Raw genomic sequence first — 24979 nt, 5'->3', positions numbered from 1 at the left:
TCCTCTGTGTGCTGTCATTCCAATGGCAGTTTTTAAAGCTTTTGCTGAGCCAGTGCACAAACTGGGCAATCGTCTATCCTTTTGTCAGTTCTTTGGTATGCTGATTAGGAACACATATGAACCCAGAAGTTTGTAATCAACACTAGGATCACTTTCCAAGCTCCTCCCCCTTTCCAGTTCCCAGGGGCTTCCATTTCCTGTGCTTCAGCCAGAAATCCAAACCAAGCTGGGACAGAGGTTGAGATTAGGAAGGCGTGGCAGTGATTGGTAATGACAAGGTCTCAAATGTAACTGCGGGATAAGTGGCTAAGGCATGCTCTGGGAGAAGGACAAGATCACTGGAAGGAAGAAGGGGCAGATTATCCTTGACCTTAATTGATGGAGCCAGCAAAGTTAGTGTGTTGGACATTTGGTTTTTTATTCTTTTGAGTTTAGCATCTAGGGCTCATATTTTCATCTGAATTCCTTGTTTTTAAGCTTACTAGTGTTCTCAATGTATTAAATCCTAAATAACCTGTAATTCTAGTTTCTATTTTTTACCTCAAAGTTATTTGTGTTTAATTTTTAAATGTTTCAGATTTGAAACTATTATTAATTCCTAATTTGAGTTATGACTAGAAAATGTGGCCCAGAGGATTTGCCTGTGACTGTGAATAGTGTATTAAGACTCCCACTAATGTTTTGATCCATTTTTTCTTGAATTTCTAACACTTTATTTTGACACATTAGATACATGTTCACAAAGGTTTCATCTTTGTCATAAATGGTACCCTTTATCAGTGCAACAGATCTTGTTTCAAATACATGAAAGTAGAAAGAAAAATTAATTTAAGAAAACAGTAATTGGAACTAATACTGCAAAATCCCTGGTGATGTGATTCTTTGGAACCCAAAATTCAGAAATATTAAGCACCAAAAGTGTTCAAAACATTTTTTAAAAAGTATGTTACTCTGAAATACTTTACTTCTATTAATTACGATTTCATAGAAATATTTTCTGGGGTGGAAAAAAGGGGGCAGAGGGAGGCAGGTTAACAAAAAAATGTTTATAATATGGATATAGTTCGTGACTACCATAACCAGTGTTCAGTATTTCAGTATATTCCTCCACTTTTAAGTACTTAAATATTAGTTATTTGTTTTGACATTATTCAGTAATAGTCTTTCTAATTTTGTATCATGACATATTCAAAGTCACATATGAAAAACTGGAGCTGTAGAAAGGCACTCTGACAATATTTCTTCCCTTTTAAAAACCCTTCCAAGCTGTATTCTCATATACTTTCAAAATGCCCCTTTCCTTAGTTATTTCTATGGTTGAGCCGTTTTTCCTACAGTTACTGTATCTCGATTTCTCCCAGAACCAGTTTGGACCCCATCTACTTTCAGAAGTTCCTGGTATAGCCAACTTTTACCTGTGGGATACACAGAGGGTCAAAAAGAGGGGTATGATAGGGAGCAGGGTAAAACAGAAGGGGTTCCAGGCTTAGTTTCCAGCTTGCCTGCCTCTGCCTACCCCCAAGGCCAAATTCCTTGCTCCTCCTGCCTTCTGTCAGGGTCATCCTTATTGTCTTTGAACTTGACCACTCCTTCCCTAAGATAAAATGTTATCTCCCACCACCTACCCAGGCTTCTTTCCCCATCATGAGTCCACTTTTTAACCAAACACTGATGTCAGTGTTTCTGTGTGACAGGAAATAGATACTGAAAAGCTAGAATAGTTACTTTGCTCTAGTACTGCATAGAGGTGAAAATTAAATACCAAGGGTGAATTAAATTTGAACTCTTAAGCTCCCTCTGGACTGAAAAGAAATTATTGCCCAATCCAATGCAGACATGGGCTGAAGTAGCCAAGGATGTATTTTGTTGTTGTCTGGGGTGTACTGATGAAAAGGAAGAGATTGTCATCTGCTGACCTTTTGCTTTTTAATTTTTGTATTTTTTACTCTCTAGAATGCAGTTTTGATCTGGGGAAAATACGCCAATTCAGACTAAAATGGGTTTACTCAAGCAGCTCAAAGATCTAGGCAAAATTTCCTATCTGGTCATGGCCTACCTGCAAATAAAGTAACCCCAAAAGGCAAATAGTTGTCACACAACCAACTAAACATAAAATTATTTGAAAACCATGACCAAGAGGCATGATCCTTTATAAACAAACTGTTCAGCTATACTGTGCACACCAGGTCCAATCCTTTTTGTTTAATGTGGCTGTAACTAAACCTGACATCAGACGAGAGAGAAGGAACAAACAAAAATAAATTCTTCAATTGAACTCTGAGTCACAATCGACACCTAAGTTTTCATGTGCACACGGAATCCTGGGCCATCTGCCACTACTAACTCAACAAGAAAAGTAGTTCTGTGCACATTAACCAAGTTCAAACACTTCAAGTCTCAAACTTCCCTCTCACAACTGGTCATGTAAGCAGTACTCTCCCTGCATACAGAAGAGTATTAATATGTAGAAACTATGGTTAACTAGCAGCCACATCAATTCCATGATGCTGATTATAGTTATAAAACTTCAAAATAAAAAGCGTAAACATTTGTTATCAACTAGTTTTGGCCACGAGACTTAAAAAAAGTTACTCTGTAATGAGTTCATTAATAGTTTTGCTAAATTTATGACATCACTTGGTTTTGGATCAAGGAGAAAAAAACTCTCCATCATATACATTGTAAAACTTTGTGAAGGCTACGTGGTGAGTCTTACTTTCACCTAATCCAGAGAGAAGTGTCTCCATCTGGCCCTTTAAAATACCTGAACTATTAGTACCTCTTTTGAGAGGCATTCATTAGCCAGGGGCCTTACAAAAGGAAGTCACTGTAAAAAACTGGGCCCATAACTATGCAAGATCCAACGGGTTGTCAGCAAGAGGTATTCAAAACCCTTTTCTCCTTCGAGTTTGGGAAACTGACCTTGGATTAGCTTTCTAGCTTGGTTCCCCTGGGAACCTGATGAAAGTGGACCATCAGTTGTGTGACCAGGTGAGCCTGCTTCTGGTAAAATGCCCTGGGTGACACCTTGCGTCCGAGGTGAGAGCTGAGAAGGCTGCGAATGAACGTAAGTCCCTGAGTACAATGTACCTCCTGTTCCTGGGCCCTGTTCCTGGCCAGGATGGGGATGTTATGCACAGGGGACTGTTCTAAGAGGGAGTGGTCCCTTATGGCTTCTAGGTCAGGGTGGCTCCTGCACCTATCTGTGTAGTCTTTGGGGACTGCTGCAAGAATTCCCACAGAAAAATCGTGCCTAAAGCCATCCCCTGGCATGGTGTCTGTCCCGTGTCCTTCAGAGTCAACTGGTGTCAGACATAGCCTATCCAGGGCTTGGGAGTTTAAGTGTATAGTTGAACCCAATACCAGCTATGATAGATATTGCACACATACTCAGCCAATGTCTTCAAAGACAACACAATCCCACATTAGCACTGAATAGGCACAGGTAAGGTTATCAAAAGGGTAGAGGATTAGAACCAATCAAGACAAACCTTTAAGAAATGGTTCAAGACCTTAAAGGTACCCCTGAGGTTTATACCAGAGAATAGCAGAGAAAGGAGAGCATTATTCATTAAGGGATTGAGCTTCAGTTAACATTTCTACCAAACTTAGCGATTAGTTATTGCTACAGAGGGAAGGAAATGCACCTAGGAACTGGATCTGGGTCTCATTCTGGCTATGTCGCCTTGGATAAGGTCCTTCCTACTGCAGCCATCAATATCAATATGGCAGAGAAAGGCAGGGGTGGGGGGCAGGGGTGGGATGATGAATTGTGCTTTCCATCATCCCCTGCTGTCACTACTGACAAAATTATTCTTAGCTAACCACAGGACTCCTTAGTTTCATTTTTGGTAAGTCTCAGGAAAACTCCTGAATACATGAGAAAGCCTCATATAAAAATGTAAATTACGGAATTATTTGTTACTTATAATGGAGAGAAAGTTTTAAAACAACCCAAATGTCTCAATGTGTGTCACAGTTTACTACGGTTCACCCATTAGAATACTACTGTGAAATTAGTAAAATGATGTTAATACAGTAGCACTATATAATAAGCAAATTACATGTTAAGTAAAAAAAGTAGGATAAAAATTATAAAGACAAAATTTCTTAAATTATGTTTTAAAAACCTATGCATAAAAAAGAAATGGAAGACACAGAAATGTTAAGGGACTGCTAAGTGGAACTTATGTCTTTTTTTTCCCATTTTCTGTTTTCTCAAAAGAGCATCTGAATGGAAATATAAATATCAGTTTCATTTCCAACACACTTATTATTATTCAACATCAAGTTTCATAGTTAATTTTTACCCATATCCTCTCTGGATATACTATACTAATATTAAGCTTGAAAATAACATGTCCAAGCAGTATGGTTATGTTATTCTGAAACTGTAAACTCTTATAAGAGAAATGATCTGGCAGAGGCAAGATTTAAATATCTTTCTTTTATTAACAAAGCCTAATAACATTCCTGACACATACTAAGTATTTATACACATTAATAGAATTAACTTAATTTTTGCTCTTTAATTCATATCTCTAACAAGCTGTGTTTCTTCATATTCAGTTCAATTTTCATGTACTTAAACTGAGCAAATCATTCATGTCCTAATATTGACAAGGACATCTTGTGCCAATATACTTACCATAAGAAGGTTTGGGAAAATTAGCACTTACAATATATCAAGATGTATACAAACCTTGAATACTAAAATACGGGAATTTAAAATTATGAAAGAAAAAGTGACTCAAGGAACTTTGGTGTCTTTCAGATTTAACTCCTCGATTGTTTGCAGGAATACAGATGTATTCCTTCCAAAGAGATTCTGTGTCGTTCCTACAAACCTAAGTTCTTGGGACATGCTGATTATATGTCGAAGTAAATGAACTTTACAAACGCATGAAAAGACAGATGTTAATTTTAGAAAGAATAATGTTAAAAAAAAAGGTGCCATGCTACAGTTTTAACTTCAATGTTTTAATATCATGAAATACAAGTACGAAACATTGTATGAGTATATGTTGTACTACATGGAGATGGAATAATACATTTGTGTTTTCATCAGAATCTGTATCACCCAGCACTAGCCACTGTACCGATGGCTTTCCACAGGGCTTCTTGTACTCTTCCTAGAAGGTTTTATCATGAAGAAAAAAGCTCACAAATCTTTTCAACCACTGCCGATTTATATTTATCTTAATATTCTTGTTCAGCTGCTTTGGAGAACTGTTAAGAAATACAAAATTGCCTTAGCCAAGACTTCTGAGTGGCTAAAGAATTTTGTAATTTCATGTTGGCCAAGATCTCCCTTAAGTTGGCATCACAAAGACACTGCACTTCTATGGGGTAAGAAAAAGCGTTGTCTCAATAGCCCTCTTACTGTTTAGGAAGGCAAATTACCATTTCTTGAAAAGTAGAGAATATTATAGTTATTGGCTAAGAAGTAATTATGAAAATCCATTTATATAAGACAAATAACAGCAACAGAGAGCCATAAAGCCCCAAATGTACTAAAGGAAACAAGTTTGGAAATACTTAAATACTGTTTTTCCTACCTCTACACTGGTTTAACCACATCAAGTGAGAGTAACATCAGCCAATAAAGAAAAGTGCAGAATTCAGCTTCCATAGCACACCTCAGCCATTTCAGCTAAGACTTTTTTTATGACAAACCAAAAAAAAAAAAAAAATGAAAGTAGCATTTACTTACTTTGTTGGAAATTAAAAAAAAATTAAAAACTGCTACTTTCATAAAATATTTGAAATCAATTTGTTTTTATAATAAAATGATGTTTATCTTTTTTTAAGTTTTAATTATAGTTCTTGCTGTTAAAAAAATCAAAGTCATGTCAACCTTTAGGGATAAACTTTGGGGTATTTAAAATAACATGTTTGAAAAACTGAACCACATTTTTAATTGCCAGCATTATGCTTTGTTCTTGGTAGAATCATCTTTGTTTCTTCTTTTTACATCCCAATTATACACCCTGGCCATATCTGCAAGAATTGTCAAAGAAAATGCAAATGCAAATCTATAGACAACACACACAATGACTAAGTAAAGAGAGAAATCGTGTAGGCAAAATACAGGTAACAACTAGTGCTGTGAGCCATCTTGCTATAATATCATTTAAGAAAATACTGGAACTAAATTCCACCAATACAAAGTCAAGATCTCAAAACAGTAATTGTTTAGCACATGCAGTCAACTATAGCGTTATACTTGACAAAATATGTGCTTGACACTGTCAACAGTTTTAAAGACAGTCCCTCATCCATGAAATTTAAGATTGTTCAAACCGTATCCTTTCAGGAAATATTTAAATTAGTACAATTATCATAATTTGATCTCTTACCCTACCTTTGGTTTAATAGGACATTCATTCGATTTCTTTTCCTTTCCACAAGCACCACCCTGTGTAGGCCCTCACACATCAATTATTTCTTTCAGGGACTGTGCCTTTGGTGTTGTATCCAAAAGTCATCACCATATTCAGGTCATCTAGATTTTCTCCGAAGTTAGCTCCTAGAAGGTTTTTTTTTCTTCTAAAAGTTTAATAGCTTTTCCCCTGCTCTGGATGAAGTCTCCACATTACTCATGCCAACCCCTGCTCTAGGCCTCCAACAGGCCTGTCTTCCCTCACCCAAGCACTCAATGCCTGCCACATGCTACATGCGGTGGAGAAAAGAGAAAGTACAGCTCCTACGGTTGAAATGCTCCCAATCGGGCATAGAAAACAAAGTACTACACGCAAAGTGCTAAGCAAGCACAGGGAACAACAGAACACCCCGAGGATTTGAAAGTGTTGAGAAATGATCTGATGCTCGAGCTGAAATATGAAGGAAAAAAAGGAGTAACCTACATAAATAGGGGGAAATCATTACAGGTAGGAAGAACAAAGTAGAAATATAAAGGGGTGAGGCGAACTGACTGGGGCTATTTGGAACCCAGGGTGCACTGGGGGAAGGCTAGAGCAGGAAGAGGTTGGTAGCATGAAGTAAGACTGGCCTGGGAATACCTCAGAGAGTGCCTTGGGCGACTGTGTGGGCCCAATGACTGCAACAGGCACCAGGAGAGATAGGTCAGAGAGGAAAGGCAAAGATCTGGGTTTCAACATGCCTGCCCCCTCCTTGACCAGAATACCCACCCCACCTCTTCTGCTGATCCAAATCCTATACTGCCTTTAAAAACAGCCCAAGTTCTGATTTGTCAAAGCCCTCTTTGAACTAATTCCAGCTCATATCTCTCTTTCTCTAACTTTAAATTGCCTTGACATTGCATACCCGAAACAAACTCACTTATATCGTGCAGTACTAACAAAGCAAGACTCCCTTACCGCCCTGTGCCCCAACAGTTGCAACAACATTGGAGACCCTTAATAAATGCTTATGAATTAAGCTATTTAACTAGCTATAAAGGTGTGTCAAGAAAATATTTGAAAGAAAAATGCTTATGCACTGATTTGAATTTGCTGTTTCCAAACCTTCAGACTTCAAATTCAGATTAATCTATCTACAAACTTAGGTAAGTATTAGTTCCAAATATGTTACTTCTTACTCTCATAAAATCTGCAAGTTCAAATCAGCCTAAGAATAAGGACATTCTTCTCATTAAAATAATGTAAGTAAGAGTGTCAAAAATATCTTTCTCCTTTCCTCCCTTTGCTTTGAGTTAAAGAAAGGATACTGACTTCTGTGGTAGTAAACTGATCTCGAAGAAAGTCAAGGTCTTCCTCAAGAGAATCAAGATTCTTCGTGGCAGTCGATAAATTCTTTTCCAACAATGCCTGAGCTTCATCAATATCATATTCAAGCATTACATTAGCCTGAAGAAAGAAAGTCATGACAATTACTCAACATTTACATAGTGCTTCACAGGTTAGAGCAGGGGTTGGCAAACTATAGCCCTTAGGCCAAATCTAGCCAGTTGCCTTTTCTTTAAGTTTTATTAGAACCCAGATATTCTCCATTTGCTTATGCTTTCACACCACAGTGGCAGAGCTGAGTAGCTGTGACAGAGACCGTGTGCTCTGCAAAACCAAAATATTTACTCTCTGACCTTTTACACACTTTATTGATCCCTGGGTTAAAGAATAGATTTACATACATTGTATCATTTACTCCTTATAACAACCCTGATCAGTCAAGTTATCATCTTCTCTACAGCTAAGAAAATTTGGGCTCAAAAAGGTCAGGTTACCTACATTAACACAGATATTAAGTAAACAGGAGAATTAAAAGAAGAACCAATGTTTAGACACCAAACCCTGTCTTTCTACAACCTCTGTGATGACACTATAAAGTATTACATTTCAATCAATTTTAATAGTTGTTTCTGAGCTTAAGATACAGTAATTTAAAAGTTTTCAAATACATATATATAACCTAATTTGATCCAGTAATGGCTAGCTTTTACTGTCTTCTTCCTACCTCCGGCAGACACTAGGGGCAAAGGCAAGGTGACGGCGTTGAATTCTGAAGATCTGGTGTTACTGCCAACACTTAGAGATGAATGCATTATGGAAGTGGGGAACCAAACCTTTCCCAGCTCTGAACTCCTTCTATTGCCTGCCTTACCACTGGGCATTTCCTGAACCACTTCCCTCATCTGACAAATAGAATTCAAAACTTACTCAAAGGATTGTTGTAAGGATTAAATGAGACAGACAACATCAAAGTGTCTGGCACAAAGCAGGTACTACATAAACACTGACTGAATAAGCCAATCCACGATAGTTAGAAAACTGTGTAAAAACTGAGATAGGACAAAAAAAATAATCAATGGAAAGTACATGTCCCTTCAAGCCCAGACCCCAATCTCATTCTTGAGTCAACTTGCCACTGTTTCTTCCTTTCTTTTTCTTTGTCTTTCTTTCCTTCCTTTCTCTCTCTCTCTCTCTCTTTTTTTTTTTTTTTTTTTTTGGTCCGAGACAGCGAGCGAGCGCACAAGCACGGGGAGCAGCAGGCAGAGGGAGAAGCAGGCTTCCAGCTGAACAAGGAGCCCGATGAGAGACTCGATCCCAGGACCCTGGGATCACGACCTGAGCCAAAGGTAGACACTTCACCCATTGAGCCACCCAGGCGTCCCTGCCGTTGTTTCTTACTACTATTTTTTTTTTTTCAGAAAATTTCTACGCTTTGGTTACTTTTAACAACAACAAAAAAAATTAGAATACATTTAAAAACGCTTCATTCGTGTCAGAAAAACATCGATGATTCATTCAGGAAGTACCCTGTGCCAAATATTTCTCATTTGTTGATTCATTCCTCAATCTTATCAGCCTCTCCATTTGATGGTCTAACAGGCATCTCAAGACTGACATGCCCAAAACACAACTCCAAGTAACCCTGCAAAGGACCCTGTAAGTCCTCGGCCTGCAATAGGAGTTGCAAATATTTTCCCTGTTGTCTTTCAACTTTGCTTATAGTTTCTGAGTTTTGTGGCCTAAACAAACTATCCTTACTCCAGCGTTATAAAACAAGTTATCTTTTACTTGTCCTAGAACTTTGATGGTCTCAGTATTTTAGGCAAGTATGTAATACATTTAGAATTCATTCTCTTATGAGTTATGAAGTGGATTCCAGCCGTAATAAAATGGAATCATTTTATCCCCACCTGCTGATGGAATGGGGACTGAGAGAAAGAGAAATTAAGGAAGATTATCCCTAGGATTAGAGCCACTGGGTAGATAGCTATTCCATTTACAGAACTAAAGCTAAGTAAGTATGGGAATTAGGATTATAGAATGAAATGTACAAACCCTGAAAGTATTACAACTAGCAAAAATCAGGAAGAGTAACTAAGAAATAGAGAATGAGTTTTTGGGTATTAATTTGCCCAACTTTCATACCATTAGAATGCCTCTCAAGGGCGATTCTACAAGGTAACAGCAAGGCGGAAACCCTTCCAGCGAGGAGATGGGAACTACACACTTAGCTTGCTACTTTGTATGGGAACTTGTATTGGGTAACAAGACCAATGGACAGCCAGCTGGACAGTCAGGAATGGATTGGCTGATTGGTCAGGGGATAGAGAAGATTAAGATAGCAAAAAGTCACATACAAGGTCTATGACATCATCTAAAATTGAAATATATGGTTTTAAAAATGGACTGATCTCAAGGTTTTTCGAATAATCTTTTCCCTAAGTTTTGAGAGATCTTTCCAGAACTAATAAACCCTTATGGGGAAGAAACATTTATCTGAGGTTCAGCAGTCCTTCCTTTTTGTTTCTATTCCTCTTCCTTCTGTTACATTTAAGAGATAAAGCATTAGCCGAAGGAGAAGAGCGAGGGCTTTGATTAGTTTTGTCTTGACTAGGAGAGAAAAGCACCTTTTGCAGCTCATCACACTTGTAATTCCAGTTTCCAATACGGACCCCTTGAACTCCAACCCTGTGTTCCTTCCACAGTCAAAGGGAGATGAGTACTTTACCCCACTTAAACCACACTGGTTTACAAATGTCAGCCAAGGAAGCTGGGGCTATTTCAGTTACTTACCCCCAACCACAGACACACTTTATCAGTAGGAGGAACTGAAGCTTTGCAATACAGGTTATCCGCCAGTAAGAATCTAGTCTCCAGTGAACTGGTGGACTCCTTCAAAAAAAAAAAAAATGACAGTACTGTAAACAGGTCAGTTTAATAACAAGGTTATAAAGGAGAGATCACAGAGTTGAACCGAAGTCATTTAAAACAGTACCATCATGCCAACTAAGTGTAGTGGTAAAAGAAATGAATGCTGGAGCCAGATGCCTGGGCACGGGGGGGTATGGATTCTGGCTCAGCTACTTACTACTTGTGTAAATTTGGCATTTCACTTAAGCTCTCCGTGTTTCAGGTTCCCGATCTATAAAATTAGGATGATAATAGTCCCGACACCTCTGAAGGCTGTAAACATACACACGCATATACACAAAACAGTGCCTGGCACAGAGTAAGTACTATGCAAGAGTTAGCAATTATTGGGGCACCTGGGTGGCTCAGTCAGTCAGGTCGTGATCTCAGGGTTGTGAGATCGAGGCCCATGTCAGCTTGGAGCTCAGACGGGAGTCTGCTTGAGATTCTCTCCCTCTGCCCTTACCCTCTCCCACTCTCAAAAAAAAAGTTACCAATTATTACTTCATTAGTGCTTCACGCTCAATCAGTTTCCTGAAGTCTCTTACAAATTTCACCACATAAAATAATGTACTAGAAACAGTTATTCTAGTAGTCAAGTAATAAATTATATACACATTTTTTGAAGATTTTATTTATTTATCTGAGAGAGAGAAAGAGAGCACATACAAGCTGGGGGTTGGGGGGGAGAGGGAGAAACAGACTTCCCGCTGAGCAGGGAGCCCAACGCAGGGATTGATCTCACAACCCATGAGATCATGACCTCAGCTGAAGGCAGACGCTTACCTGACTGAGCCACCCAGGCACCCCCACATACTCTCTTAAGTACAATATGCTTATAAAATTTAATCTTTACAGCCTGCTTTTATTTAATGAGTACCGGATTAAGACTCAGAAGATTCTCATATCCACTTCTACCAGTAACTAGCTATGTGACACTGGTCAAGTGTAACATCTCTGTAACAGTTTCCTCAACTGTGAAATGACAACCCAAAACACAATTTTAAAGATTCTTTGCAGATCTATAAGTCTTAGACTCAGTCCTTATTCTCAGGGAGAACAGTAACAACAATAAAAACCCTTAGATGCTGCTACCTCAAAATAAGACATTTTCTGTTTGTACTTAAAATAATTTTAAATTGAAGTTTTACAAATACTTTATGTAAGTAAAATAATCCAAGAAGTGAAGGCCCTATAATTAAAGCTGACTTGGGAAAAAAGCCACAAAGCCACATTTATCACAGAAGCACACTGTGACATCAGTACACGTACAGAATAATCAAGAAGGCAGACTGGATATTCTAACATTCAAATTCTAACACATTCAAATACCAGTGACCAAAGAGTCAAGGAAGATGGGTCTCTGCTGAAGTATTCTGTTTCACTTATATTTAGGAACAAAAATGCACTTACTTTTTTCTTCTGCATGTATTTTAGAATTTCTAAAGTCTGCTTAATTTCAGGAATCTGACCTTTTAGCCTATGAATAAGAAAAAGGTTGACTTAGTATTTTGCAGGCAAGAAAAACACCAGGACACAGTCTTACTAGCTTTGCATTTTCTATTATCTTTTTGAGGACTATTAAAATCATCCATTTGTCAAAATCCACAGAATATACAACACCACAGTGAACCCTCAGGTAAACTATGGACTTCAGTTAATAATAATAGACTGATATTGACTTATCATTTATTTATTTTTTAAATAGGCTCTACACCCAATGTGGGGGTCAATTTCACAACCTTGAGAACAAGAGTCACATGCTCCAATGACAGAGCCAGTCAGGCACCCCTTGACTCATCAATCGTAATCAATGTCCTACTCTGGTGGAGACTGTTGATAATGGGGGAGGCTTCGCATGTGTGGGGAGGCACAGAATATATGGGAAATCTCTGTACCTTCTGCTTAACTGTGCTATGGACATAAAAGTGTTCTAACCACTAAAATCTATTAAAAATTACTCTTAAAAAGCTACTAGCAACCGATCCCAAAGTGACATATGCTGAAAACACTGGAAGTTACTTAGAAGAAAGACATTTTTTATCTTGTTGGCACTGAGGCTTAGCTCTTTCTTCTGATGATTAGAAGCTGTCCAAGGTTATAATGTGTTGTGTATGGAAAAATGTGCAAACTAGTTGTGGGGTCCTGTCAAATCACAATGGAATTTGTAACAAGACAAACTAAGGATACAAAAACAAAGCTGTGGTTCTTTCAGAATACATTTAACTAAATATGACTAAATATGACTGTAAACAAAACTTAAATGTGAAAATGAAAATGTACTTATTATAGAAGAGTTAAATCAGGTTATATTGTACACCTGACACTAATATAACACTGTATATTAACTATATCGGAATTTAAATAAAAACTCGATAAACAAAAAACAAAATATCGCATCATATAAAGCATTTCACAGCATGTGTTAAGGAGACTAGCAGGGCAAACTTTATTATACCCTGTGCTACTGACCCAGCAAGAAGTATGTTAGATGAGACTGCTACTTAAAAAAAATACTATCGCTACCTGGAAATATAGTCCAGTGAAGAATCTAGAAACACACATTTACTGTTCATTTTTTTTTACTTAGTTTGAAGGCTATGCTCTGTGAGCTCTTTACAAATTCAATATGGATGTTGTAGATCTTCCAACTCTGCTTACTGTTGTGTTACATGTTCATATAGATAAATGCTAAAAAGATATATTTATTTGTAAAATATCTGGTACACATACAACATATGAACAATGTTCAAATAAAGGTTTCTGGTCATATCAATGATTTCTATGATATTTTTTGTATGTATAAATATGACATGTAATGCATAAATTATGAAGCATATTAATAAATGAAGCAGCTGCAACCCCAGTCAACTTAGGAACCATATCGCCAAAGTCGCTGAGCATGGCCAAGCAATACACTCCTCCCCACTCTGTTCCAACCCAAGAGGCAGCAGCTGTCCTGTGTGCTTACAGCCCACCTTTTTTCCTTTTTCCAATAATTTCACCACATTTATGTATATTCTCAAACAATATACTCTTTGCTGGTTTCTTGGCTTAATACAAACAATCAAGAGTTGAATGCATCTTTCTCAGGTTTGCTTAACTCAATTAGGCTCCTAAGACTTGTTCATTCATTTTCACTGCTGTGTCATATTCAATTATGAATACAGCACAACTTGTTTATCTATTCTCCTGCCAATGGACACTTGGGTCAGTTCTAGGTCTTTGTTATTATATGAGCAATGAAACTCTCTCGGTTCTAGGAGTGGGTAGAAGAATGAGAAGGGAGATAGCAGCGTAGAAGGGAAGCAGATCAAATCTTCAAAAGGGGAGTACAGTTAAAGGAAAACTTTCTAGGTGTCTTTTCCTGCCTCTAAATTGCCCTAGGTGAATCACCTTACCTACCCCATCACTGGTACAGTGTGGAAAAATGGTAGAATTGACCAGAAGCAGAGAGGTCAGGCTGAGGAGCCGAGAAGGCAAATACTAGCCTCCCAGTAGTCCACCTCTCCCCCTCCCCGACTCCTCCTCCCAGGAGTGATGACAGTGAAGACAGCCAAGGGCAGAGGAACAAAAAGAATCCGCAGAGGCCACGTCACCTGGTTGGGGAGAAGGAACATTTGTCCAATGGCGGTGCCCTAGGTTGTAACACCAGCAGCATTCTTCCTACCCGTACTCACCAGGAGGGGCTTAAATTACCCCAACCCCACACATATTACTGGCCAAAGAAACTGATATACCTGAGGGAATATGAGCTGAAGGGGAAAAGAAATGATAATCTGATCAACAGAACTACAATAAAATAAAGAAAATAAACTCAACAACACCCATCAGATGAAACAAAATGAAATACTAAAACATAAGATTATACGGTAAGTATTTAAAAATACCTCAAAAAGAAAAGAAAGGACGGTGATAATATAAAGAAACAAGTAGCTAGCTGTAAGAAGAACTAACCAAAACGACTAGGTACAAAAAATGTAATGGTTGAAATAAAGAACTCATGGACATCCATCTAATTGCCAAAAGACAAACTACCAAAGTCAGTAGAAGAGAGGAAAGAATAAAGAGAAATGGAAGTCAGAATCAGAAGCATCAACATCTATATTAACAGGAATACCAGAAGGAGACAAGAGAAAAAAAATTATCAGAAAAAAAAGCAAAAAATGATAATCACAAAATTTCCAGTTAAGGAATGATAAAAGACATACAATCCAGGTGTTGAGATTACCACAAGACAATTATGAAATACTAAAGAACTTTTATACAGCTGAAGGTAAAGTTAAAGGCAAATGATAGGCTGCAAGGAAAAATTTACAGGATACATAAAAGAAAAAGGTTAGTATTCAAATTACACAGAGCCATCTGCTGCAAAACAACTCGATCATGCACAAAAATAGTTTTTGTTGCATAGATGATATCACAGAGGTGAGGGAAGTTCCAGAAAACATTAAAGGAGAAAAAACTAGAAAAGCCTTTAAGCTGAGCAGTGAGAAGTAGAGAAAAGTAAGCAGCCTGAGTCAGGTGCCGCTATCAGCTACAGACCCAAGGCTGGTTCCCTGCCTCACAGCTCAGTGGGAAAGCCCACATATTAAGTGCCAGAACCAGAACAGGCTGGTAAGGAATCACCACTCCTGGCAAAAGCAAAATCCTCTATGGATATAGGCAAACCACACAGTTATCCATAGTTACAGGAAGCTGACCTATAGTTAGTGAAGAAAGAAGAAAAATATCCATACATAGACAAATTACACTGAAATAAAAGAGATTATTACCTTGAAAGTATCCATAAAGAAAAATTAGTTATCTAAAAAGATAGGCTAGATTTAAAACAATAACCTCATGTTGTTTACATGGAACACCCTTAGATATAAATAATAAACAGGTAGAAAATAAAGGGATTGGAAAAGAGGAATCAAGAAAATGTTAACCAAAAGAAAGCTGGGGTAGTTGAAAGTATCCAACAAAAAAGACTTTAAAACAATAAGCATTATCTTATATAGGGTTAAGTTCACCAAGACATAATAATTCTCAAATTGCATGTGCCTAATAATATAGATGAAAAGTTTTTAAAAGGGGATAAAAATTGTTTCAGGTTAAGATGGCAAACCAGCACTCGCACCTCTGATCACTCAAATAGCCAGGGAAAACAAACACACACCTCCTTCGTGGAAGATAGCAGAGAGCTGCCGAAGGTGACAGGAACTACAGGGCTGACTCCAGCAAGGGACGAAACTGAAAGGTGAGCTGATTTCCTGTAGCTACTCTTACCAAATAATGAGTAAGGACTGTTTCTCTTTATAGAAGTATACCAGACTTATTAATTTTAATTAGTAAAAACTAACTGAATTAGAACATCATTTTGCAACTCACAATTAATGGATCTAGGCACTGAGCACCATAAAATGAGACAACTAGATACTATCTACCTCTTAATGGAAAAACGATGCATAAACCTATGAAGCAGTGTTGTCACAAAGACCCTGAATATAATCAAGCCTGCAGATCCAACTATCAATCTGCAGTATTGAGAAGACAAAGAAACATGCTTGAAAATTTCACAATTGGTTCGAAATTTAGCAACACACCTCTGAATAACCCATGGATTAAAGATCTAAATGTGAAAGATAAAACAAAAAAACTTTGAGAATGAAGTATTAAGAGGAAATCTTCATGAACTTGGGATAGGAAAATATTTCTTAAACAGGAGGAAACAGACTGTTAAATTGGACTACATTAGAATTAAATTGTGTTGAGTCAAATAGTATGTCCATAGTATATCCACTAAAAAAAAAAAAAGAAATTGAAAGTTTACACATACCATACATAAAAATAAATTTCTGGATTAAGAAGTTAAATGTGAGGGACGCCTGGGTGGCTCAGTCAGTTAAGCCTCTGACTTTTGATTTTGGCTCAGGTCATGATATCAGGGTCTTGAGACTGAGCCCCGTGTCAGGCTCCATGCTGAATGTGGAGCCTGCATAAGATTCTCTCTCTCTCCCTCTACCCCTCTTCCCCAACAAAAAATAAATTAAAAAATAAGTTAAATGTGAAAAGCAAAATTTTAAAACTTTGAGAAGAAAACACAGAAGTTTGTGTTTTTGAACATGAAATATAGGGTAGGATTTCTTATATGAGACACGAAAAACTATTAAGGGAAATTTTAACTGAAAACATTTAAATTAAGAACTACTCATCAAAAGAAACAATAAGGAAAGAAAAAAGATAAATTACAAAAGGAAGAAAAGTTTCTCATCCATGTAATTTAAAAGGATTACTATCTGATATACAGTTGACCTTTAACAATGTGGGCACTGGTGCATGGACCCCCCATGCAGTCACAAATCCATGTATAACTTTTGACTCTCCCAAAATTTAACTACTAATAGCCTACTGTTGACTGGAAGCCTTACAGATAACATTAACAGTCGATGAACACATATTCTATATGTTATAATATGTTATAATATGTTTTATGTATTATATACTATATCCTGATAATACCTAACATTTTCTTAATTTTTTCCAGTATCTCAAGGCTATGTATGCAGTTCATCTACAACTTTTTTTTTCAAATTGTCACAAATCTCCCAAAAATTTTTCCAAAATATATACTGAAAAAAATCCACATTAAGTGGACCCCTGTTTAAACCCATGTTTGAACAATCTGTGCTGTTTGAGGGTCAATGTATAAAGAACTCCTACAAATAAAAAAAGACAACCAACCCACTACTGAAATGGGTAAAACTCTTCAGAAAGCTTTCCATATTCACTAGCTCCAATTCTATCATTCCCTCTTAAACCACTGGACCAACACCGTTTCCATCCAGAACACCAATGACTTCCACTTTGCTAAGTTCAAGTCAATTCTCAGTCCCTATCCTACTTGACACAGGTGATCATTCCCTTCTCCACAACACATTTTCTTACCTTGCTTTCCAGAGCCCTATGATCTCCTGGTTTTCCTGACCCCACTGGCAGCTTCTTTCCAGTCTTTTTACTGGTTATCCCTCTTTTCCCTAATATGACTGTTGCAGTACCCAGATCTTTGATCTCTTCTTCACCTACATGCACTCTTTTGGTGATGGAGCTCAATTTAGTCCCCTATTTTAAATGACTCCCAAATTTTTATCTCCAGCCCAAACTGCTCCCAAAATTTAGACTCGCAAATTTAATTGCCTGTTTAATATCTCTCTGCACTTGGATATCCAAAAAGGCATCTCAAATGTGTCCAGAACTGAACTCCTGATCTTCCTCCAAACCTGCTTCACCCATAGTCATGTTCTCCATCTCAGACAATGGTAACTTGTCCTTTCACGTTGCTCAGACCTGGGAGTCATCCTCCATGCGTCCCTTCCACATCTCACCTCTAATCTACCAGATCATACTGATTCCAACTTCAAAGTAGATTCAGAATATGCTTCTCTCCTACCACCTCTATCACCTTACCTAGATTAATTAAAGGTCCTACTAACTGACCTCCTTGCTTCTGACCCTCTCAGGAATATCAGCCAGCAACCCGAGGGAGTCATATGATAATAGGGGAAAATCCGGTCATATCACTCCTTTGCTCAAAAACCCTCAGCGGCTGCCACCTCCAATACTCCACACTCTCTTACTCCATTTCTTATTTCCATAGCATTTATCACCTTCTAACTTACTCTATAATCTAGTTCTGTTTTCTGGCTAGAATGTCAGCTCCACGAGGACTGATATATCTTAAGTACTTAAGATGATGCCAAGCACATATTAGGTACACAATAAATATTAATTCTATTGAATTGTGTGTTTACTATCTAGACTCCACTAGACTGCAACCTTTCCAAGGGCAGGGACTGTCTGTTTTGTTCACTGATATACCCTAAGTGCACCTAATTAGGAAGGCTGCAGGTACACAGTGCCTAGAGCATATGTAAACCTGGAGTGAGTATCGTACTATACCACAGTACTAGAGTTACCAATATAACTTTGATACACAAATTTCCTCCTCTCTCCCAGGGCTTGGTCCTGAGGCCCATTTTCTTCTCTATCTCTAACCTCCCTATGGGTGATCTGAAATCTAATGACTTTATTCTTCTTTTTAAAATGAAAATAAACTTTTATTACAAAAGCAGTATGCAACTACTGTAGAAATTAAGCAATACAGATAACCAAATTTTTTAAAATACCATATTCCTACCACCCAAAGATTACCACTGTTAATACACCATTAGTATAGCTTCTTCCAGATATTTGTGTACATACACATTTTCTATCTAAAATGAGAGCATACCATAGTGTTTTCTATCCTGCTTTTTTCTGTTAACACTCTCCATTTGTTTATGTCAATGACTTTTCATCTAATTTTCATCAAATTTCCCTGTCACCAAATCAAATGAGAAAATATATCTAAATACAAACTTCTGCACTTTTACATGAATGGCACTTTATGCCCAGATGATCCTTCCTTGCTTTAGTCTGCCTCCAAACTCATAACCAACCTTCAAACTTCTACACAGCCATATGGTCCTCTTGGAAGCTTCCCCTGAACCTCCCTGTCCCTCTCCAGATCACACCTTTCCCTGTGCTAACTCATTACTTTGTACTGAAGTATCTCAACTGCTATACTTTTGTGCTTATCTTATTTACATATCTATCATGCCCCCTTGCGTGTGTCCCTGTTGAGAGCAGATACTGGACCTTATTTCATCCAAAACAGTATCTGGCACCTAGTCGGAATTCCATAAATATTTAACTAACAGAAGAATGCTGGCATATGTGCATAGCAGATATCCATAAGTATTTATTGCAGTCAACTGACTTTATAAGCTACTATAAAAATATAGGGAAATAAACAATTGAGAGCAAGGACCCATTTGTCCTATGCCTAGTATTTATGAAATCTAAGGAAAATCATAACTTCTATGGGTCTCTCATCTCAGTGGCAAAATAAGGATGAACTAGAGATCTAAGATATTATGACCCCAGATGCTTTGGAATAAGGCCTTCACTATTCACTCTATTATGTTTTCAAAACCATCTTTAGACTAATAATACCAAGTGTTGGCAAGGATGTGGACCAGTGCAACAACTGGAACTCCATACAGTGCTGGTGGGAGTGAAATACGGTACAGTCACTTTGGAGGGCTTTTGGCAGTTTCCTCCTAACACTGAACATTACATTTATCATACAAGTCAGCAATTCTACCCTGAGGTAATTACCCTGGAGAAATGAAAACACATACCCACACAAAGACTTTGAGCCAAATGGAGAAACAACCTAAATGTCCATCAATGGGCAAACAGATAAAAATTGTGGTACATACACATACAATGGAGCAAGATTCAGCACTAAAAAGAAACTAATTTACTGATACACACAAAACCATGGATGACTCTCAAAAGCATTATACTAAGTGTAAGAAGCCTGACATAAAACAGTAGTTACTATGTGCTTTCACTTATATGAAGTTCAAGAACAGACAAAACAAATTTATGGTGAAAACAATCAGAACAGTGGTTGTGTCTGGGAGTGGACAGGGTTGGCCAGAAAGGGGCGAGAGGGAACTTCCTACAGTAATAGGAATATTCTACATACTGATCTGGGCAATGGTTATAGAAGTGAATACATCTGTGAAAATTCATTAAACTGAGTATTCAACATCTGGACATTTTACTGTATGTAAATTATGTCTTGATTTTTAAAGTTTAAGCCATACAAGATTAACAACAAAAAACAACTTATAAATTTTTACACTTACCTTCTTTTCTTTTGAGCAAGGTTGAGTTCCATAAACTTATACTTCTGGTACTGTTCATCCAGCTTCTTTAGTACTGTATCTGCAGTCTCATTCCCAGGCTGTTTCATGAAGGAATCTACATCTTCCTTTAATATCAAAAACAACACATGACAAGTTTTAGACTTTTTTTAAAAAGACTTTAAACCCTCAGATCATGACCTGAGCCAAAACCAAGAGTTGGTCGCTTAACCAAGACACCCAGGTGCTCCCAAATTTTAGAATTCATACCTCTAACCTGATTTTTGACTGCTTCAACTTTATCTTTAAAACATAAAAGGGAAAAAAAGCTTCTTTTTTTTCCAAAGGCTTGCTTTTAACTAAAATGTAGTTATAAAAAGTTCAAGACCATTTCAGACAGTGCACGTACGTCATGTAGCTAATTTATTCTTCCTCCACCTTCCTCTTCTTATTTTTATTTATATATAGGGAAAGAAAGATGACCTTACCTTACTTTATGCACCCCCAGGTGGCCCTAGTAGTAACTATGAAAATTACCAACAATCAAACGCACTGCCTAGTCATGTAGCCTAGTCACAAAACGACTCAACAGATTGTATGCCAAAATAATCAACTAAAATTTTTAATGCAAGTTCTACTATAGAAATAATGCTAAATACGGTCATTAGGTTCCCGAGGCAAGCCACAAATACCTCCTTAAATATCAACTGGTGGAAATAAAGTAAACCTAAAAGGCAAACAAAACAATCTTTTGTAAAAGGGATAATTAAGCAAAAGTAAAGTAGTAACACTGAACAGCATTTTTGAAATGCATACTACATGCTGGTCCTTGAAGAAAAACTAGTTAATCACATAAGGATCAGGAACTAGATGAAAATACATGGAAACTTTAAAGCAATCCTACTGGACCCTCCCAGCAATTCTTTAAAGAACTTTATTCCTTCATTTCAAGTTAAATTCAATTACCTTAATGATTTCTGAGATCTCTATATCATTATTTTTATCCCTACTTACTAGCTGTAAGGGAGTATTTTAGCCAAAACAAGACAAGAAGCAAAAGAAAAACAACAGCAAGGGAATGTGAACTATGAGCCATCAAGCTAGAGACACAGTAAAAGAAACTGAAAAGGTGAGGCTGGGGCAATGGCCGAACTCTGCATGTATAACGGAGACACCATACTCCTAGAAGGGTCACTGCAGGAAACAAGATTTAAGTTAAAGTTTCTAGCACCTGGTGAGTGTTGCTAGGAGCTCAGAGTCCAGCAAGCAGAATTAACTATAGCAGCACAGGATTGTGGTGAAGAGACAGGGCCTGCTTTGGTTTGAATCCTGGCTTCACCACATACTAGATGTGTTCACTTTGGAGAAGTTATCGAACCTCTCTTTTTGCCTCAAGCTTCTCATCTGTAAAATGAAAATACCTTTTCCTCGCAGGGGACTAAATGAGTTAGCATGTGTAAAATGCTTAGAATACATGATAGCTAATAAGTGCTCAACAAACATTAGCTACGTCTATAATACAATGTGCTGAAGGAACAGATGAAAGTGCCAAGAATTCTGTCTTGGGGCAGTGGTCAAGAAAAACTACAGGGAGGGGCGCTTGGGTGGCTCAGTTGGTTAAGTGTCCAACTATTGATTTTTGCTCAGATCCTGATCTCAGGGTTGTAGGACTGAGCCCTAAACTGGGCTCTGCGCTCGGCACTGAGTCTGCTTGTCCCTCTCCCTCTGCTCCCACTCCCACCGTGCGAGCTCTCTTTATCTCTAAAATAAATAAATAAAATCTTTTTTCTTTTTTAAAGAAAAACTACAAAAAAAATAAAAACTACAGGGAGGTCATATCTGAACTAGATATTGAGAGATTAAGACAAGACATCGGCAACTGGGCAAGGGGGAAAAGGACAGTTCAAGCAGAGAAAGAAAACAAACTATGGCACCAGTGGGAATGGAGAAAAGGATGAGGTCTGACTTTTAACCAGTACAGTATAGGGCCTCCTATATCACAGAAACTAATATATATTAAGCATCTACTTGTTATACTGAAAGAATCTATTGCTTCTCATAGCAACTCTCTAAATATCGTTACCCCTATTTCAGTGAAACGTAACTGAGGCTCAAAGCAGTAAAAATAATATGCTCAAGATAAAGAAGCAACTGCAAAGTAGAGGTAGGATTCAAACCCTGGCTACTTAGAAGCCAATGTTCCTTCTACAATACCATGGTATTCAAATAATTACATAAAATTTGGATTGGTTATGTATTATATTCTACTGGTAGAAATTTTAAGGTCTAGAAAAAATAACCCATAGCAACTTTTGGGGGAAAAGGCATTTTAAGATAAGACTTTATAAAGCCTCGGATAAAGTGTATCCACCTGAACTAGATTTTTGAAGCCATCTCTAGCTGAGGACCAAGAGTACTATTTGAGGTACCATGGAAATTGAATTCAACATCTAGTTACGAGCTTATGCTATGTGTCAGGTGCTGTGCTAGGACCAGGAGAAATGACACTATGTCAAGATGATTAGCTCACTCTCCTCCCACTGGCAGGGCATGTAAATAGGGGCTCTGGTGCTCCACAAATTGCCCAAGTTCAAATCCTGGATAACTTCCTTACACACTATATGACTTGGAGCCAAGTGACTCAAGTACCCCAGTTTCATCATCTACAAAATGGGAATGATGATACCTACCTCCAGGAGTTTTGTAAAAGCATTAGGAAAGTGCCTGGCAATCAACAAATTTTGTCTCATTACCATTAGTTGGGAAACGAATGTAAAGAAATAAATGGCACAGCTCAGGGAGAAAACACAAAATAACAAAAGAAAACAACTACAAAATTGAATCAGCAAATGCAAACAGGCAATACAGAGTGTATACAAAAGTGGTCTCAATAAAGAATAAATAAAAGAAATGGGTATTTTGAACGATGTAAGGTATCATTAACAAAAAGATGGAGATACAGCAATATAGGCACAAACCAAAAGGTCAAGAAAATTCCATTACGACTTTATAGTAGCTCGGTCAGAACTGAGTGAGGACAGACAGATGATACTGACCTGAAGGCCAGTCGTGTTTTCTCTCATTATTCAAACAGTTTTGAAATACTATTTCTAGAACGGACTAATGAAAGGGCAGTGTTGAAGTCATCTAGTTGCTTCTCTTTGACTGGGCTTGGGTTGATCCCCCTGTTCTATGAAGCCTCCAAATTGCCTTCCCTACCTCCTCTCTTCACTCCACACGATGCATTCTCTATGAAGTTGTTAGAATGATGCACCTAAAACCAAATATGATTATATACCGTGCCTTTATTTAGACACGTAACGACAGCCTGCTGCCTACTGGATAAAGCCTCAACTCCTTAGCAGGACACACAAAGCCTCTTCACAACTGACTCTATTCTACCTTCCCACCAGTCTCTTCTTCCATTCCTGCAAGGCAACAGACCACTGCATTCCTTCAACAGACTGGGTGTAATTTCCCATTTTCACACCTAAGCACCAGCTGTTCTGCCTACTCATTGTATCCTAAGTCACCATATAACCGCCGGTCGCTCCAGCATCTAGGCTGAGTCTCTCTCTGGCTTCTCACCGCCGCCCCCTTTCCCTTTCCAAGCAGCAGCGGGCGAAACCGGGCATCCGGGGGGAGGCCCCTCAGACCGCCCCGCTCCACAGTCCTGCCGCTAGGCGCCCCTGCTCTTCGCCGACCGCGTTTCCCCCGGGGGGGTGGTATCAGCAGTTCAGTTCGTCTAGGCGTAGAAGGGGAGAGCGGGTGAAGCGCTTTCTGCCAGGTCCATTAGCTCAACTCCTCCCCCAATAGTCGAGGCTGGGGTGAAGGCCGGGAAGGAAGGGGTAGCTCGCGGCCTAGCGCCAAGATGCCGAGGGCCAGCGTGCCTCTTACCACAAACACGGCCTCAGGAATCCCTAGGTGGAGCCGCCGCCCGTTCCCTGTGGCCACTTCTCCTAAGCCACAACCGTCCTTCGCGGCCGCCATCTTGGGGAAGCGAGCGCGCGACTAACCGCCTCTCGAGCCACCAACCGCTGGTGGTACCTGATTGGCTCGCTCACAGCTGCAGGTCCGCCCCCCCCCTCCTTGTGAGTCTGCGCGTCCATTGGCGCGCAGGAAGTAGCCGCCCTTCTCTCTCCGAAGACTCGCCCAAACTGTGGGTGCTGATTCGCTGTGCACAAGTGAGTGACAAGACAGGAAGTGCCGCGGGGGGAGATGCCGACTCTGCAGAAGAACCAATGCAGGGTTCGGGGAATAAGGGTCTTGGGGATTTTGTGGGTGGAAGGGCTCGAGGACCCTGGGAATCAGAGACTGAGCTAGACCCCAGTACGATCCCAGAATGGGCAGCACCTTCCAGAATGGACTTCGAAGCGACCCGATCCCCTCTCGGCTACAAGTGAATCTGGGACCTAGACGCCACGATGGGGCCTTGGTCTCCGTACCTTTCGGGTCCCGCCATCCCAGAGATCTTCCTGGCCCTCAAAGGGGACTTGTTTTGTGTCTGTTTCAGAATGGAGCCTTTGGCCTGATTTTAATAACTACCCCATCAACTGCACCAACCTTTCCTGAAAGCCACCCTTGAGCAGAATGTTGCCACCCCAATTCAACCGTTTTCAAAAC

The 24979-nt window shown here is 38.7% G+C and overlaps 1 protein-coding gene across 1 annotated transcript; it reads right to left on the bottom strand.

Annotated features, from left to right (window-relative positions):
* Positions 1–4961: 4961 nt before the first annotated feature.
* VBP1 (VHL binding protein 1) lies at positions 4962–24401 on the bottom strand. Its single transcript, XM_011217625.3, has 6 exons — positions 24254–24401; positions 20360–20484; positions 12033–12099; positions 10503–10601; positions 7691–7829; positions 4962–6000 (listed from the first exon to the last, which is right to left on the bottom strand). The coding sequence occupies exons 1-6, from the start codon at positions 24344–24346 to the stop codon at positions 5930–5932; spliced, it is 594 nt and encodes a 197-aa protein (XP_011215927.2). The 5' UTR covers positions 24347–24401; the 3' UTR covers positions 4962–5929.
* Between the last annotated feature and the right edge of the window lie 578 nt (positions 24402–24979).

Source organism: Ailuropoda melanoleuca, chromosome X, assembly GCF_002007445.2.
Source record: "Ailuropoda melanoleuca isolate Jingjing chromosome X, ASM200744v2, whole genome shotgun sequence".
NCBI lineage: Eukaryota > Metazoa > Chordata > Mammalia > Carnivora > Ursidae > Ailuropoda > Ailuropoda melanoleuca.
The sequence above is the reverse complement of the archived record's forward strand: the minus strand, read 5'-3'. Positions and strand labels throughout refer to the sequence as shown.

Bases quoted from the DNA above. Each gene is read 5' to 3' on its own strand.
- VBP1 (XM_011217625.3), bottom strand. From the start codon at position 24,346: ATGGCGGCCGCGAAGGACGGTTGTGGCTTAGGAGAAGTGGCCACAGGG. The intron at 20,485-24,253 runs GTAAGAGGCACG...TTGATATTAAAG, and splicing joins TTCCTGAGGCCGTGTTTGTG to GAAGATGTAGATTCCTTCAT. The intron at 6,001-7,690 runs GTATCCTTTCTT...CAATTCTTGCAG, and splicing joins GTTTACTACCACAGAAGTCA to ATATGGCCAGGGTGTATAAT.